Below are 17,833 nucleotides of genomic sequence, written 5' to 3'. Positions count from 1 at the left end.
ATTTAATACATGCAATATCATTTAAAATTTTAATTAATTTTCTAAGTCTTTGTGGAGCGTGATGATGACGCGCTGTCTAATTTGCTGCACTTAATTGTTTTGTTTGTAATACAATGTTCAGCTTTCACTGAGAGTGTCACCCAGTGCATATTGCCATGTGGACTCACATGAACCTGTTCTAACCTCTGCATACCATCAATGTGAATTATGGTCTGGAGATTTATACACTAGTGCTCTCTAGTGGTTACTTGGGATACTTACAATATAAGTGGCATTTGCACAAGCTGCTTTCAGGAATAATGCAACTTTTCCAAGGAGTTAGAGTTTTAACTATGAAAATGGTTCAATTCACAAAAGAGAAAGTTGTTTACTGTTGCAAATACTGTTCTGTCAAGGCTGCAAGGATACTGGGAGGAATTAATGAATGAGGACAAGAGTCAGTACGTTTACATGACACTTGAAAAAAAACGAATTATTGCCTTAATCTGACTATAACTGGACAACTGAAGTGCATGTAAACACCTTAGTCCGACTGAAATCGGAGTTGGAGAACTCCGATTAAGACACCCAGATAATGCGATTGGAATTCGATTTTCTCCGTCATGTAGCCTATACGCGTCTGGTCGGGAACTGCAGTTCAGAATTTATTATTACGCTCACTAAGTTGTTTATATTCAGTTTTTTTTACGAGGTGACAGAAAAGTCAACAGGACAGGAGGTGACGCCGCATGAGGGGGCGGACCCCGTGAGTTATTCGATTTTCTCAGTTGCATGTAAACTGGGACAAGGACAGAAGTCCGATTAGACGCCAAAATCGAATTTTGAGCATAGCTCGATTAAGCTCTGCATGTAAACGCACTGAGTAACTGCAGCTATACACATTAACTCTCTCTCTCTTTCTCTGTGTGTAATCCCTTAATGTCCTTGACCATTTAACCTGATGGTAGCTATGCAGCTCCACCCCCTATCACAATACAAAGAGATACAGAAGGAGACAGAGACAGAGAAGGAGGGGATGGGGGCGGGGGAAAAGAATAGGACAGGTGTGCTTGAAGACCTCTCCCAGAAAGTGTGTGGCCAGAGTTTGAACATCCATGAACATTGGGGAAATGGAGCTGAACAGAATAGAGATAAAGACCCAAGAAAGTGGGAGAGACAACAAGGCCTTTGACTCTGAGGTAGGCAAAATATTTAAATAGCTGCAGCCCAGACTTGTTCTCTAATAATACTCTTTAAAAGAATTTAGACTCCCTGCAGTCGATTTTAACTGCACATCAAATGTTACCTCTTGAAAAGGCACTTATTTGTATGAATTTATTTGTTAAAACATGTCATGACTTTTACTGAAATCAGACGCTTAAAAAACAAAGTAAATGACTGAAATAGTTTAGTTTTCACCTTTTAAACTGTCTTCAGCATCCCTCAGCTGTGCAGTGTTTTTGCCAAGTAGAGTAGTGTGGCCTCAGTATGAGGTCTGCAGCATAAATATGCTGTTTCAGATCTTTAGGACACACAACTGTATGTACAGCGCTTGTTTTCACCGCACAATAGAAGAAGTACTTCTCCCATTTAAATTAAGTTAATGAGGAATTTGGCTTAAATGTCACTGTGTAAGCACTCTTGTGTAAATACTGGTACATCAAAGAAAAGTGTATTCCTAACACTATAGTCATCCTCTGTGTGTGTGTGTGTGTGTGTGTGTGTGTGTGTGTGTGTGTGTGTGTGTGTGTGTGTGTGTGTGTGTGTGTGTGTGTGTGTGTGTGTGTGTGTCAGCCAGCTCAGATATGCCTTGAAGTGGACAGTTATTTTGCAGTTGCAGACAATGCCCAGCAAGAGACAGATCAACAGAACAAAAGGTTGTTACTTTGTTTTTGCCAAGCACAACATTTCTTCATGTCTCTCAGTGCCCCTCTCTTGTCCCTTTGATGTAACATTTATGTCCCCTCTTATCTACCCCCTTATCTTTTTTGTGTGTTTGTGTGTGTGCTTAGCTTGCTGCAGAAGAAAATGGAGACAATCCAGGGCTATTTGACTGAGCACAGAGACCAGATCTGCCTGTTAATACACCTGTTTGGAACTGCAGGTTAATTATCCTTGGTAGCATCCGTTAAAGTGTAACACATGTTGCACACTTCCTTCCATTCTTAATGCTGAAATAGCACTGTTCTGTTTGAATGTGTGTGAATAACAGACTGAGAAAGATTAAGGGATTTGTTTTTCTTGTAATGACAGTTGACAGTGACATTGCGATGATTGTTACTGGCAGGTTTATAATAATAACTTTAATTTATACAGTATAGCACCTTTCAAAAAACCCAAGGTCGCTTCATAGTGAACACATCAAGCTCATGTTGATGTGTGTTGTGTTACAGACACACAAATACACGCTTCTTAATGCATTTTCTATCACCTACAGCAATTTTGAGACTGTAATCAGTGGTATTTGACGTTTTATTGATCCAAAGATAATAACAGATCAAACAGTGCGCTATGACCTATAGAGCCTATGTTTCTTATTTTGTCCCTTTTTCTCTGCAAATGCCTCAGACTGTGGCCTGACCTTCAAAATCTTTTCTTTACTTAACATATTATGATGAATGAAAAATGTTCCTAACATTTAAAATGTTTAGGACTGCAATAAAATAAAAAATAAATAAATAAATTTAAATAGCTGCATTCAGGCGGAGGTTAGTTTACAGAGGAAATAATCCTTATTATTCACAGGATGTCAGACATCTTGGATAAAACTAAACTTTGTTGTATTTGTTTAACAAATACAATGAAGTTATCAAATTCTTTGCTGTTACTTTACACTTCTTCTGCACTCAATTTTAGAAGCAAATGTTGTACTTTTAGTCCTCCATGTATATTACAAAATTCACAGATTCAAGCTATTAATACAAAATATACCCAATATAACCAGCAACTAAATTATGATTCCTTATGGCAGTAGGCCATAACGCAAACTAGTCCCTCTTGTTATTTAGGCCTACAAATTGAAGTGTGTAATAAAGATTATTCTGGACTGCATTATTTTCATCCATCCATTTTGTATGACAAGTAGCCTACTGTTGCTTTTGGCACTTTAAGTAGCCTATATATGACATAATACTTTTAATTTTTATTTCTGCACTGTGATACTTGAATAAAAGAGTAGAGAACATGTAGAGTCACACATAAATTGGACTTGTGCAGTGGATCTCTATGGCAAGTCAGTAATTGTAAATCTTACACCCCCTTGTGGCTTCTTGTTGCATGTACATAAAAATGTTAAAATAGTTGTATTAAAAGACGTTTACAATGTTGTCAGCGCTGTGTGGGATATAATTCAGGTTAATTCTGGGTTTATTTCAGGCTTCGCTGCCATGGTGATAGCGGCATGTGTTCTGAACTTCCAACGGGCTGTTGGGCTGCTGGTCATCTCCTTGGTAACCATATTCTTTCTGTGCTGGGATTGGATGATGGAACGCTATGGCAACTGGGCATGGGAGGAGCTGCATCCTATCAGAGACTGTCTTAGCAGAAACTGGTTCTGGATCAGATGGTGAGGAATAAGACCTTGTTCAAGCCTGCTTTCAGGCTCCCTATAATGGTGTGCACCTTCTTTAACAAAAGACAGGCTTATTGGTGCTTTCACGATAATGACGCAATTGGCGCAATTGGCACAATTGGCACCCCCCCCCCCCGAAAAATAGCCAGAAGTACACTTTTAGTCATTTTTGCCAAATAGTGTAGTCCTAAAGTCATTGTACACAATGACCAATAAAATACAAAATGGATTTCATCTTTTATATAATCTAAAGCACTTCAGTTAGGGAGACCATGAAGCCTGCCTGTTTCTACATGGTTGATGACTCACACACAGTTTTATACTGTAGTTTTTTCACCTTTTTTATACTATAGTCTTCCTATCATAACTTAACCCTACGTATACAGTATGTGCAGTTGTGCACATAATATAATATGCAAGACAACTGTCTCTCTGTCTTAGCAACAACAGTCCTCACACTGAGGAAATTCATTATTGTGAAATCAGCATGAGTCCTGAATTCAAATTGGGCAGGATTAAGGAAGCTGAGCAGTTGGTGGCATAGAGAAAAAGTAGCTACAATCACTCAATGGCACTTCGGACAAAGTTTCCTCAGCAGGAAGGTGAAGCAGAGACACATTAGATCACAGTTGTGACCACACGAAAAATTCAATTAACAAACTTGTAACTAAAAATTCTTCAGATTCTCAACTTTCCTGATCATCCACCTGGGGAACTTCAGTCTCCTTTCATGAGCATTATCCGAACAACCAATACCACTAGTGAACAACCGTATGCACTTGGTTAGGTTTAGGCGCAGAACTATTTGGTTAGCTTTCTGAAAATATTTTGATTTCGGTAAAATTACGTAGCCTACATCCTCAACCGATAATCCTTGTTGTCTTGTTTACAATGTAACTGCTTTTCTTACCAACTGCTGTTCACAAACAAACGCTCTCCTTTGTTTTAATAACCCATCCATCATTGCTTAAATTGCACTTTTCGATTTGCTCCTGTCAAAACAGCCACTAGATGTTGCCTAACAGCTAAACTAGAGGTCACAATAACCTGCTGCACAAACAACAACTGGGCTCATTTTTGCAGGAGAACAGTTTAAAATGGGATGGTAAAGGTCCGTGTTCATGTGGACCTCTGCTGCCATTTGGAAGTTATATGTTCTTTTTACAAGCTCAAATACTGCTTGAATTTCCCACAGAATCCAAAATCTGTGAAAAATGTTGAGACTCAAGTCCTCACAGGCACAGTCTTAAAAATGTAGAAACAGAGTGGATGTATTCATACCTTGTCTTGTAACAGAGCAGGGACACTCTTTTTGTGATCCTGAAACATCCTGTAACTTCTTTATCACATTCAAACATAAACATAAATTAGTCTTTCTCCTGCCTGGTTTGGCATTATCTCTTTCTCTCTCTTTCTCTTTTTAGGACAATATATGCGTTATTGCTGGTGGCTGTAGTTTGCTGGCTTGCATTGGACACAGCACAGCTGGGGACCAGACAGCTTGTATCTTTCGCTGGTTTGCTGTTGCTCATATTCTTAATGATGCTGTTCTCAAAACACCCATTCAAGGTATGGGTGCAAATTCAAGTATCAATATGCATAATACGCACACAGTGAAAAGTGAATTGATAATCATAATAATCAATGTACATGTGTGTTGCAGTGGTCTTGGCAAACTTTGCTTTGTGGGGCTGGGCTGCAGTTTGTCTTTGGTCTGCTGATTCTCAGGACCACATTTGGATTTAGAGCATTGGAATGGCTTGGAACTCAAGTTGAAGTACATAAATACACACACACACACATACATTATCAGTGATTTGGTGTGGTCGGTGTTTTTTCTACTATGCTGTAAATGTATTGAAAAAAAATGTATTTGACTTTTAAATTATAGATAATTAAGATTGTAAGTTATAAGAAAAGATACAATTGATTGTTTCCGTTGCTAACAATCCAAAATCTCCATACAGACCTTTATGTCATTCACAGACGATGGGTCAAAGTTTGTGTTTGGTGCCAGTTACACAGACAACTCCTTTGCCTTTAAGGTATGACACATAACAGCAGAATAAACACCAGCACACACGGATGTGCAGATGCAGCAACAAGAATAAGAACAAGTAGTTTGTGATGGTGTTACAGAGATATTACGTTCATGTAACCATAACCTTCACCTTGCAGATAAAAATTGTGACATGCAATGTGTCATTTTGTATTTAATTTTGTATTTTACTATTATAACAGAATAAGAATCAAAATCATCAGGACACTAGAATGCATGTAAACATACTGTACATAGTAGCCTAATTCAGTTGATGGAGGGGATGTTGATGATTATTATTGTGGTCTCTTCCCAGGTGATGCCAATGCTAGTTTTTCTGAGCTCTGTCATCTCTGTCCTCTACTATATTGGTTTCATGCAGTGGCTCATTTGCAAGGTGAGAAATTGTAGCATGATGAAATAAGGAGGAAAATAATTTTAGATTTTCAATGTGCATCATTTATGTCATAACTGTCAGCAGTTCAGTTATTTTCCTTTGATTTCCTTTACCATACAGATTTTTTTTTCTCTCAGATTGGATTTGTAATGCAGGTTACCATGGGAACATCACCAGTAGAGTCGATGGTTGCTGCTGGAAATATATTCCTGGGACATGTAAACAACAGTCTGAACAAACAAATAATCACTGATCTGATATAATTATCAATCCATCAGTCAAACTTATCTCAAATCACACTGACCCCTCTCTTTCAGACAGACTCACCCCTCCTAATTCGTCCGTACGTCAGTGGACTAACTCTCTCTGAGATCCATGCCGTGATGACAGGAGGTTTTGCCAGCGTCTCTGGCACTATTTTAGGAGCCTATATCTCCCTGGGGGTAAGACAAATGTGTGGGAAGTTAGAAGATGACGAGGACACTGAGATTGTCAGTGTTTAACCAGAAGAATAGATTAAGAAGAATATATTTTAAGCATGTACTAAATATCATTATCAAGACATGATGTCATCAAGAGTTGAGTTGTTTAAAAGAAAGTGACGATCGCCAGTAAGAAAAAATGACGTGAATAATAGCAAGATACATGATATCATTCATACGGTTATGCATGTCTTTACACTATTTCAGATATAGCCTGGTAATTTTCCATTCCTTACCTGAGATTTTGCAAATGACTTCCACTTGAACCACTCTGTCAGGGGGTAATCGTGCTAGACTGCTGAATTCATTTAATCTTCTGTCTGCTGATCTTTTAAGGTTGAGGCATCACACTTGTTGACAGCCTCACTGTTGTCCGCTCCAGCCTCCCTGGCCATCGCAAAGACATTCTGGCCTGAAACCGAGAGCCCTAAAATAACAAGCAGAGACCTCAAAATGGACAAAGGGTAAGCTATGACACACTCCTTTGTCTTTTTTCCCCACAAAGGTTAACTTGCAGAAATGCTCAGTCATGTGTACGTCTATTTTCATCCTTTCCTCAAACATGCACTCCTCTGAAAACCTGTATGCATATGCATGCCTACTCCAGTTAAGGTTTTATCACATGTGTTGAGCCATGGGAGTTGGCAGCTGTATTATTTCTGCTAAATAAGAGAAAAGAACAGGGTAATGGACAATGAGAAAAGTATGTTCACATTAACTATGAAGCACAACATTTTAGCCAAATCAAGTCAAATTGAATTAATTAATACTTTTTCCAAGAACAAGTTAGTTTAGTTAAGTTAAATTACGTTATGATAAGTTAGGTTACATTAAGTTGAGAAAAAGACCAAACTGGGATCCTAGAATTGTCTATTTAATTATTCATGTTTCAGAGTCAGTATATCAGTAGGCTATTACATTTATTAAGGACAGAAGAAGCATCCACACTGACCTACAGTATGCTTAACTTTTTCAAATATCCTCAACCCTAAAATTAGATGATGACACATTTTGATGTGATACTGGTCAAAGGATTAACTGTCATATAACTTTTTCAAATACCTGTATCTCCTCAGAGAAAGTAAAAATGTGCTGGAGGCAGCATCCAAAGGTGCATATTGTGCTGTGGGTCTTGTGGCCAATATCATCGTCAATCTCATTTCCTTCCTGGCATTGCTAGCCTTTCTCAACGCCATCCTCTCCTGGCTGGGTGGGATGTTTGACTGTCCCCAGCTCAGCTTTTCGGTGAATGTCCTAACCACACACACAAACACTAAATAATAGTACATTTATCTATGTATCTACCCACATGCTCATAGTGCCTTTGTTCCCCCTTCAGCTCATCTGTTCCTATGTGTTCATGCCACTCTCCTTCTTGATGGGCGTCTCCTGGGAGGACTGTTTCATTGTCGCTGAGCTTATTGGCACGAAGACATTAGTCAATGAGTTTGTGGCCTACCAGGAGTTGTCTGAGCTAATCAAGAGGCGCAGGGATGGAGGGCCTGAATATGTGAACAACGTAAAGCAATATATTTCTGTAAGTGTACATGTCATCTTGTGTTCAGATTTGTTTTGTTTTTGTTTTAGTGTGGAACTTCACGGTCATTTTTGTCGCGCATTTCGATCGATACTACATTTAGGCTACTTCAAAAGTTAGAAGTTTTTATGTAGGCTATTCTTACCATTTTTCTGCTGTCTGAAGTTAGCTGCTTTCACGCGTGTTTTGCCCGGTCGCTTCTCATCCGCATTCTTTGCTTGTCACGTCTAGCCTACGTCACTGTGGGCCCGACGACGTTCTACTGCGCGTGTCGGCTGCAGAAAGGGCGCACAGAGCAGCAGGAGCCGCGATCATGTCCGTTGTGCTGTTGACTGCACTAATCGTTTTGATAAAAATAACAAAACGCACTTTCAAGGCAAACATGATTGTCTGTTACATCTATGTATAAAACACGACACTCTTCTATCACTAATATTGTACGGTGACAAGACAACATCGCATCGCTTTGAGTAAACCAGATCCATGGAGTAAACTTCAAGGTAACAACCGGTTCTTTCTGCAGTCATGTTGCGCACGCATCCGCTAAATTATAATCTAGGCTAGAGTGACAGAGAATTAGTTTGTGTAGCCCATCACTCAGTGAAACTTCTAAAAAAGAAAAAAAAATGCAATAACAAAGTCCCTGCCCATCCTTGGAAACAATTCACTACAGGCGGTTGTTACTCAGGGAAAACATTTTGCAGATATTGTGGACAATTAGGTTGGGTAAATTCTGGTTTATGATGGCAATCATGAGGCTTTTTTTTTGTTACGATTTTACTTACAAGGGTTATTTTTTAACATAACAGTCAGGTCAATAAAATTGTGAATAGGCCTACAGATTAGAATCTGAATCCCCATGAGAAAATGTAGCGTAACAGTGCTCCATTTCACACAAATAGCCTAACAATGGGCTAATAAAAAAGCTACATCAGAGTTTGAGAACATAAACCCTATAGCCTACTGAATATTGATAGGGTAGGTTATTGTAATAGATATATTGAGATGAATTACCAGATCTGACAAAACTGAGACCATCTACATGATGATACCACCAGAGATTCATGTTTGTTTCTTCTCATTAGGTCAAGGCAATCCTATAAATTATTCAGTTTTGTCCAAAAATTGAACAGCAACTGATTTCAAGCACATTGCAAATTCTGATGTAACTGTAACCACACATATTGATATGTTCATATGTGAGTGTGTTTAAGTTTAGAGAAGACTGAAGTCCATTGTTTATGATAAGTTATCTTGGTTGACAAGATAGACAACATACTAAATAATCAACTTTTGTCTTACATGTCTAAAGGAGCAATCTTTCAAATGCCATCTAGTGGTGTCTTGACCTCTGACAGCTGAACTGGCTTTGACTAACATGCTGAATGCAGCCTAATGTTTGTCCCTTTTCCTCACCTAGGTCCACTCTGAAATGATTGCAACCTACGCTTTATGTGGATTTTCCAATTTTGCTTCACTGGGAATGTCAGTTGGAGCGCTGTGTGAGTGCCATCTCTGAAAGCTGAGCACCATCACCTAACAGCTAATAAGTTCATGAAGATTCAAACATGACAGACAAATATGTTCTAATTTTAATCCTGCACACCCCAAAGTTTCAGCCACACATAGAGAAATGTAGTTTACAGGATAGAAAATCAAATGTGTCTTTAATTTTTTTATGGCTGGCACAAGTGGGCGTATGTGGCGAGGAATCCATCTGTCACAGTTAAGGGAGTTGCAGTATACTCAAAGTAGAAGTTAAGTCACTTTCCCTGTAGCTGCCTCATGGACTGGGAAACAAAGGGACATTTAGATAACCCACCCTTATTCTCCAACATAGGCTATCATATCAGCAAATCTACAAAAGATGCTGAATCTACTCATGACAGCTGCATGTGAGTTTGTGTGTGAGAGTGTTTACGCACTAGAAAATAACATTTTGACAGGAAAAAGACTCCAATGTTAGCAATGTGCGGCAAAGATTATGACGAAATTACAAGTTTAACATTTGTAATGTTCAAGTCATGTGTTGAACAAATAGTCTGGCCTTGAAAAAATGGCTTCAAATACTTTTGTTGCACTAGATACACTGTAAAGAAATCCACAATCTAAAAACCACTGAAAAACTGTGGAAACAATTGTCCTGCTCTCTTTCACTCTCTCTCACACAAACATATTGAAGCACTGTCAGTCATAGACACACAGGCTGTGGGTTAACCCATTTAAATGGGTTAAAACAATAAGGCATATGTGTGTATTTGCATATTGAGCAGGAATCAGAAAGATCTGGTCACAAGTGGGCATGTAAGACACAACATGGGGATTCACTTTAATGACAGGTGTGAGCGGTCCACTTGTGGTGGATCACTCAGTACAGTGTTGTGTTTTTCCAGCGACCATGGCTCCTGAGAGGCGATCTGACATCTCGAGTTGTGGCGTGAGAGCTCTGATTGCAGGCAGCGTCTCTTGCTTCATGACAGCTTGTATTGCTGGTGAGTTTTGAGTCAATTTTATGCCTCTACCTGTCAGATATGATGTAACAGTTTCCCCTATAGTGAATGCTGTTGGGGCCTTATTCTGTCCGTAAAACATTCTTTATTTATTCATTATCCATGATGGGAATTAAGTTGATGCCACTACAGCATTTAGTGTCTAATTTACACAACTGACGCTATTAAACCATGTAGAACAGTGGGGGGCAGTAAAAGGCCCTTGATCAAACAAGCAATACATACAAGTGCATAGTTTGTTAAGGTTTTGCGGAAAGTCATTGTGTCTCTTTCTGAATGTGCATTACAAGCTCATTTCATTTCTACATGCAAGCTGAGATTGTTGTGAGGACAATGTGTAATTAACGCATGTAATGAAAAAAATTTGTATGATTGTACATTCATGTTTTGGTTTCTAGGTATGTTGTACATCCCTGATCTTGACTGCCCACATTTCCTGGGCACAGAGTTCAGCAACCACAACGTGACCATCAGCACTCAAATGGTCAACTGTTGCACACTGCTCTATAACAGGTGTGTGTATGGACGTGCTTTGTCTTTCAGAAAATGAAATTCAGAACATTTATATTAAATATTGTTGATACTTCTTTCTAAAAAGCCACAATTCATAAAGGGTTTATAAGTTCTATTGTGACTAAATTATTTACTTATAGGTCAGTTACAGGCTTTTTATATCAGTCCACGGTTATAAGTTAGCAATGATAAAAAAGAAATCAGGGTTGCCAAGTTTGGAAAATCATCCACCTTTCTTATCTATCAAGCTAGCTCAATAATTCTCCTTGATTCATATTTGCAGTTGCAGACCTGATGTATCATATAACATATTGGAATTAGCATTTGAGTCTTGAAAGTTTTTTTTTTACGTAATTAATGGTCCATGTGATTCAGTGTCTGTTTGTGTCTGTGTGTATGTTTTATTTGCAGTGTAAATGAGCCGGGGAACATGACGATTGGAGGGGGATTCAGCCAGAGCAGTCTGGAAGGCTGCTGCACACTCACACCCCCTACACACTTCAACTGCAGCTCAGTGCTTTGAATCATTAACAAAAACACACACCTCACTCGTAGAAACGTGTGTTGCATTTTGTACAGTTTTGAGACAAAGTTGTCATTCATTGTCACACTAATGTTAAAAGTGTGTGTGTGTGTGTGTGTGTGTGTGTGTGTGTGTGTGTGTGTGTGTGTGTGTGTGTGTGTGTGTGTGTGCGTGCGTGCGTGCGTGCGTGCGTGCGTGCGTGCGTGCGTGTAGACCAAAATCCTAAAGCACAATGATCAGACATATCAATAAATGATTAAGTAACATTTAAATGTAAATGTAAAGGAACACAATATAAGTCATAGTATGCCTACACTGCATTAAAAGAGTGAATGTAATAAACTGTACCAGGAACATCAGCTTTAATACTAAAAAAAAAAATATATATATACCGTAATTTAATTTTTTGATAAGTTGTTGAATCAGCTCTAATCTATGTAAAAACTCACCAGTATGCAATCATACAGGATGGACGCCATTTGAAATGTAATGGAATGTACACTTGTACATGTGCTTTTATTGCAGTTGCCACAACGATTTTTTTTAACATCATGTGCTACAGAAGCTGTCCATCATTTCTGTTAAATATGCCATAAATATGTGTCATGTTTCACTTTTCCATCCCCTGTCGATGATATGACCGATCATTACAGCAGTAAGTAGAAGCATTTTATTACTTGGCCACTGGATGTCAGTAGTGTCTTCTTTTCCTCCAAACTTACTTAGGGCCACCAACAAGCAGTCCGTCATTCTGGTTTGACTGGCAGACCAATTGTCCAAGCAGTTGACTTATTAATACTACAAGAAATGATGGAGTCAAACCACCTGCTGAACAAAGAGGGCCATGTCAGTGGTGCATATTTCTACACTGGCATGTGTGAGTCAAGCATGTAGTCACAGAGATGGCAAATGACAGACTCTTCATTAAATCCACCACAAGCAAAAGGTCAGATGGCTCCCTTCTCGGCAGGCAGGAGGTGTGTTCACATGTGTGAATTTCACACACCCACAGAGAGGGAACATTAGACTCAGCCATCAGACAGTGACACATAGAGTGGTTTTTAGGCTCTATGCTACATGTGTCCCACATACAAAAAAGAAAAAATAACAGTGAGCTCATTTTCGTGTTTGTCAGCATCATGTTTCTGGGAATTTCGCAGAGTCAGGGGGATTTAATGGGAATCTCTAAAAAGTTTGGAAAGGACTTCATATTTTTTAAGGTTGTGTCATTCAATCAAAATCTACTTTGCCAATTAAATTTATAGACATTTTTGAATCCTGTATATGTTCAGTGTAATCCGAATAACAGAGCACAATAATTAAATTACAATAATATAATACATATGTGTGATTATGTGATTTCAAAATGTACCTTTAGTAAAAAGTTTTTTTCTTGGACATCTTGGCTCAACTGTGTTTACTATGAATACATGCTGGTGACAACTGAATGCATTCATTTGAATTATAGGATGACAGGTGAAAATTAGTTGCTCAGCCAACAGGCACATTAACTGAGAACTGTGATTTCACTATTATTAATGTGCATACACCTTCTGAATAAACAAATTGAATTAACAATATTACAGTTTTTCTCAGTCGCTTACATTTCTGGAATCATCCTCGATATTTGCAAAACTGTAAGTGCATTTCTCAAAACAATTCGTACAAATATAGCAAAACACCATGGATTACCTGCAAAAGCCAGTCTCTTGCTCAAAATATTTAGTTCATCTCTCAAAAGTAAATATCTGTGTCAATGAACATGTCAGTGCCATCAGAATGAAAAGTCCTTGTATTATTGTGTACGGATAAGACGGTCAAATTGCTTAGTCATGTTGTCAAATAACAGTGCACTCTAGAGGGATGCTCTGATGTAAACTATGCAATTACAATTATTGTAAATTGTAAGTTACACCTTAGTGTATGTGGGAGATTGATTGCAAGAGACTGGACAAGATTCACATTTACGTTTTGACTGTTTGTACTGTAATTTGTTGACAGACCATGTCATTGCGATACAGAAAGGAAAAGACAGCACCGCATAGCACAAAGAAAATAACAAAAGTAGAAATGTGAACATAGGACAATCTCCTTATGGGAAACTGTACATGCAGTGCTGTAGTTCAATTCCTTGTCCTTCTATTGTCAGACATTGTAACATTGTGTTGTGCTCCGGCTATATACTGTATATACTTGCCAGTTGATGGTTCATGAGATGCACCTTTGAGCTATTTCAGAAAACTGGTTGATCATTGGTTGATCTAATGCTTCACACATTATAATACATTTTGATTGACATGACATGAGCAATTGATAATGTAAGAAACAGCAGAGAAATGTACATAATCATTTGCATGGATGTACCAAAGCATTTGCAATGTGTTCAAAGAAATGAGAAACTGCTTTTTTGATGTGCACAAGTGACACAATGATGTGAAAAAAGTAGTTTTGAGAATTTCAATTCTGATCTGAGAAATGTACCAAAGCCACTGAGAAAAACTGTAAAAGAGTAAAGAAAAAATTACAGTAGTTGACTATTTCACTGAATGTGCCCTTTTCTTTCAAATTGACTGAGCAAATATCTCTCTCTATTATTTATGCTATAGAATTTAAAAAGGACGAAAGACACAAAAGGACAGATTGACTAAGAACTCCGGTACTGAAATAGTACAATGTATCACATGAGTTACAGTTTATAAAGTATTGTAAAGTTAATTTCCCTGACAGAAAACAAATTGATAATATCTGACCTACAGTACTGCATCTGAAGGAATTTCTGTGAATAGTGTTTGTAGGCGTTGTATGTGCATTATCTGTTGGGTTTCCTAAAAATCTAATTTCAAATGTGTTACTATGCAGGTTAAATTGTGCAGATACTGATAAATTGCTCAGCCAACTGGCATTTTCGTATTCAATAAAAACTGCAATGGTGAAACGGTCAAAAAAAAATACCTACAGATCATCCACAACATTAAAACCAGGTACCGGTCCGGGAGGACAGAGAAGGTTGGACAGATGGAAAATAGAAGGACAGAGACAAAGAGGATGAGTATTAGGAGGCCGAGACTGGTGGATATTGGATTGTCATGTAGCACCACTCCAACAGAGGAAGAGGGGGATGAAGAGGACAGCAGAGAACCATATGGAGATGAAGTTGTCATCCACTGGCACTCCATAAAGCACACAAAGGAAGGAGGGATCGAGGGAGGGAGGCGGCCATGGATGAAGGAAGCATAGGTGGATCAAGGAACGATGGAAAACAGGCAGATTGAAACTGGTAGTTTGTCAAGATTCACGTATGCACTTAGAGGATGATTAGAAAAGACAGGGTGGAAAAGAATCAGGGAAGGAACGATGAAGTAGAATAGATAGATAGATAGATAGATAGATAGATAGATAGATAGATAGATAGATAGATAGATAGATAGATAGATAGATAGATAGATAGATAGATAGATAGATAGATAGATAGATAGATAGATTACCACAGTCTAACTTGCAGCCACTTAGTGGCTAATTGTTGGCAGTAAGTTATTGTAATTATAGTGATAAACCTTTCACAGTGTAGATACTAGATAATCAGCTTATTGACAATCTTATCAAGCTACACAAACATTAATGTGACAATTGTGCCTAATCACTGTTCTCCATGATATGCTCTCTGCTTAACAAACCTTAATTGATGCTTTAATTGCTCGTTGACACATAATTACATGGATGTGTCTTGGCACAGACTGAGAAATTAAACAGGAGAATCCCTGACAAATGTGTGCAAGTGAATAGACAGTCTAATTGTGGTGAACAGAGGCGAGGCATGTTTCTCATCAGAAAATTACACACAAAAGTAGTGAGCATGTTAGTCACATTAACATAATTTATACAGAAACACACACAGAGGTCAGGGTGTGTAGATGTGTTTTAAATCCAATAAACTGTCTGTGTTTATGTGTCTCCCCTGACATGACAACAGTGAGCTCCATATTCAGGTGATCATTATACATCTTTTTTGCTGCCGGCCAGAGCGGGAATGTGAAATCAGATGTTTTGTGAACGCGCTGAACAGATCGAGATTCTGTGAAACACCAACATGATGTGGCCCCATTAAAAATCTAATAGTGCACATTGTTTTTCTCGGCCAGCTGTTCTTTGAATTATCATGCCATGTAGCTCTTTCTATGTGCCCTGGAAAAAAAAAAAAAAAAAACTTTTCCAGGCCAAGAAGAAGTGAAAATGATGCCCATTTAGGCGTTTAGATCAAGGTGTATTCAGAAGTGCTGGCGATTCAGGAGTCAAGTGTGTTTCTTCTGTTCTGAGAAATAATGCAGGCTCTCTCCCCTTCAGCAACCCTTGTTTGTGGCAGGTTCTGAGAAAAACCTCTGCCGAGCGACTGTTTTATGACTACGTGTGTGTTTAGCCGCATGTGCCCTTCATCCCATGTGCTTTCACTCCCGCTGGGAGAACTCACACAGACACACAAGCGTGCATTAAAACACACTGATGCGCACACGCTTGCTGACCAATGCAAACTCTTTCTCTGCCGGTCTCCCGCACACATAAATTCCCTGGAGGCCAGGCAGGGGGTCTGGCTGGGACAGACAGGACACATGCTGGGATCAGAGCAGCAGTGTGTGACTCACACTTATCTCTCTCTCTTCTTCTTCTTCTTCTTCTTCTTCTTCTTCTTCTTCTTTCAATCTCTCACTTTCTTTTTCTTTCTTCTTACACCCCGCTCCCCCCTCTCCCTGCTCAGTTTACCCCCCATGTCTTGAGTGTTTTAAATGTATTCTGCACACAAACTCATCAGGGAACTGTCCCTGAACCTATAGAAGCAATTAGACATTTGTGATTGAAATTTTGAGATTTTTACTCTATCCCTTTCTCTCAAAGAATCAAGCATTTCCTGATCCAAAACTCCCCTTCTTCTGTCTGTCCTTTCTCATGTAGCTAGCTGGGTACCAAACTCCTCATTACTCTAATTTGGAGAGCATGCTGCTCCCCTAATGGCCTCGGGGGCTCGAAGAATATCAAGTGCTGCTTAATTCTTTAATTCTATTCAAGCTTTACATTCGTGCCATCCCTGCACCAGCTCTTCTGTCCATCTTTCCATCAATTTCAATCCCATTTAGTGTCCCTCCACAAACAGCTACTAAGAGATGGCGCAATCCTTTTTTTTTTTTTTTGAGTGGAGGAGGGAAAAGATGAATTTTAAAAGCATATCAAAGCACCATGTCTAGTCCCTCTATTTTATGCCGTCCGTTGTTCCAGGCATCCTACAAGTGTTTTCATGTTTTGCTGCTGTTCATGCTCTACTGAATGTGTACTTATTTAACCCTATCGTTTGCTGAATTAGACAAATCTCCATGGTGACCGAGGCAGCAAAGAGCAGGTGGATGGCCCTTGAGGATGCATTAGGACCTTCTTGCAACAAGGGGATGCATCCTAGCTGTAAGCTTAACTGTGCAACAGGCCTGTTTCAAGGGTCAATATAAGATTCACTGACTGAACCTGGAATTGTCTCATTGCATCTTAATATTAGCTGCATTGATAACAATATGAAGGACCATGCAATAGAAGTAACATGTAAAATTAGGTTAAAGGAAGAAGAAAGCCTTTTTGAATGAGCAGGTGGGTTTTTATTTTAAGTTTTAAATTGAGAACTGGACCTACAATAGACAATGATGAAGATCATGCAGAGCAGGGCAAGAGAAGAAATAATAGATACATAATCATGGGCATTTCTTTTCTATACTGTATGTCTAAATGCTGCAGTAAATCAGCCTTCTTCTCTGTAGTTTCGGAGTAGTAGCACTTGCAGAAAAAACATCTATTGCAGGACTTCCAGATAGTGGTGGCCTGCAAATGGAAATACATTAGATAACTGTTATTATCAATCAAGAAACCTATGAAAAGTGTTGTGAGACCGCACTGTATTTTGGGTGATTGCATACATTATGTTACTAGAAAAAAAAGTGACAAAATCAGATTGTGAGACAGAACAAGGAATAGAGACTACTGCACAATATCCAAAAAATAAATTAAAGAAAGAGCTAGGCTACATGGAAATAAAAATTAAATGACAAAATCTGAATGTGAGGAAATAAAACCCAACTGACACAGCCTTGATGCAGATAATGAGTCAGTACATTAGACAATATTGAGTGGGAGGGTGTGTGGATAAAAACAGAAAGCATATACACATCACATCACTATGTGTATGTACATACAAACATGTATGATTTTTTGTGTATTGTTGATACATTGACATTTGTATTTGTAATATAGC

The 17,833-nt window shown here is 38.6% G+C and overlaps 1 protein-coding gene across 1 annotated transcript; it reads left to right on the top strand.

The window, feature by feature from the left end:
- Positions 1-1,095: 1,095 nt before the first annotated feature.
- LOC310990755 (solute carrier family 28 member 3-like) lies at positions 1,096-11,550 on the top strand (the record flags this gene model as incomplete). Its single annotated transcript, XM_083978247.1, has 17 exons — positions 1,096-1,178; positions 1,774-1,856; positions 1,992-2,083; positions 3,355-3,544; positions 4,975-5,119; positions 5,214-5,327; positions 5,518-5,595; positions 5,905-5,985; positions 6,123-6,203; positions 6,303-6,428; positions 6,804-6,931; positions 7,544-7,712; positions 7,807-8,004; positions 9,425-9,506; positions 10,398-10,496; positions 10,913-11,027; positions 11,439-11,550. Exons 1-17 carry the CDS (start codon positions 1,110-1,112, stop codon positions 11,548-11,550), a joined length of 1,962 nt encoding a protein of 653 aa, XP_083834373.1. The 5' UTR covers positions 1,096-1,109.
- Between the last annotated feature and the right edge of the window lie 6,283 nt (positions 11,551-17,833).

Source organism: Trachurus trachurus (genome assembly GCF_905171665.1).
Source record: "Trachurus trachurus genome assembly, chromosome: 9".
Taxonomy (NCBI): domain Eukaryota; kingdom Metazoa; phylum Chordata; class Actinopteri; order Carangiformes; family Carangidae; genus Trachurus; species Trachurus trachurus.
The sequence above is the reverse complement of the archived record's forward strand: the minus strand, read 5'-3'. Positions and strand labels throughout refer to the sequence as shown.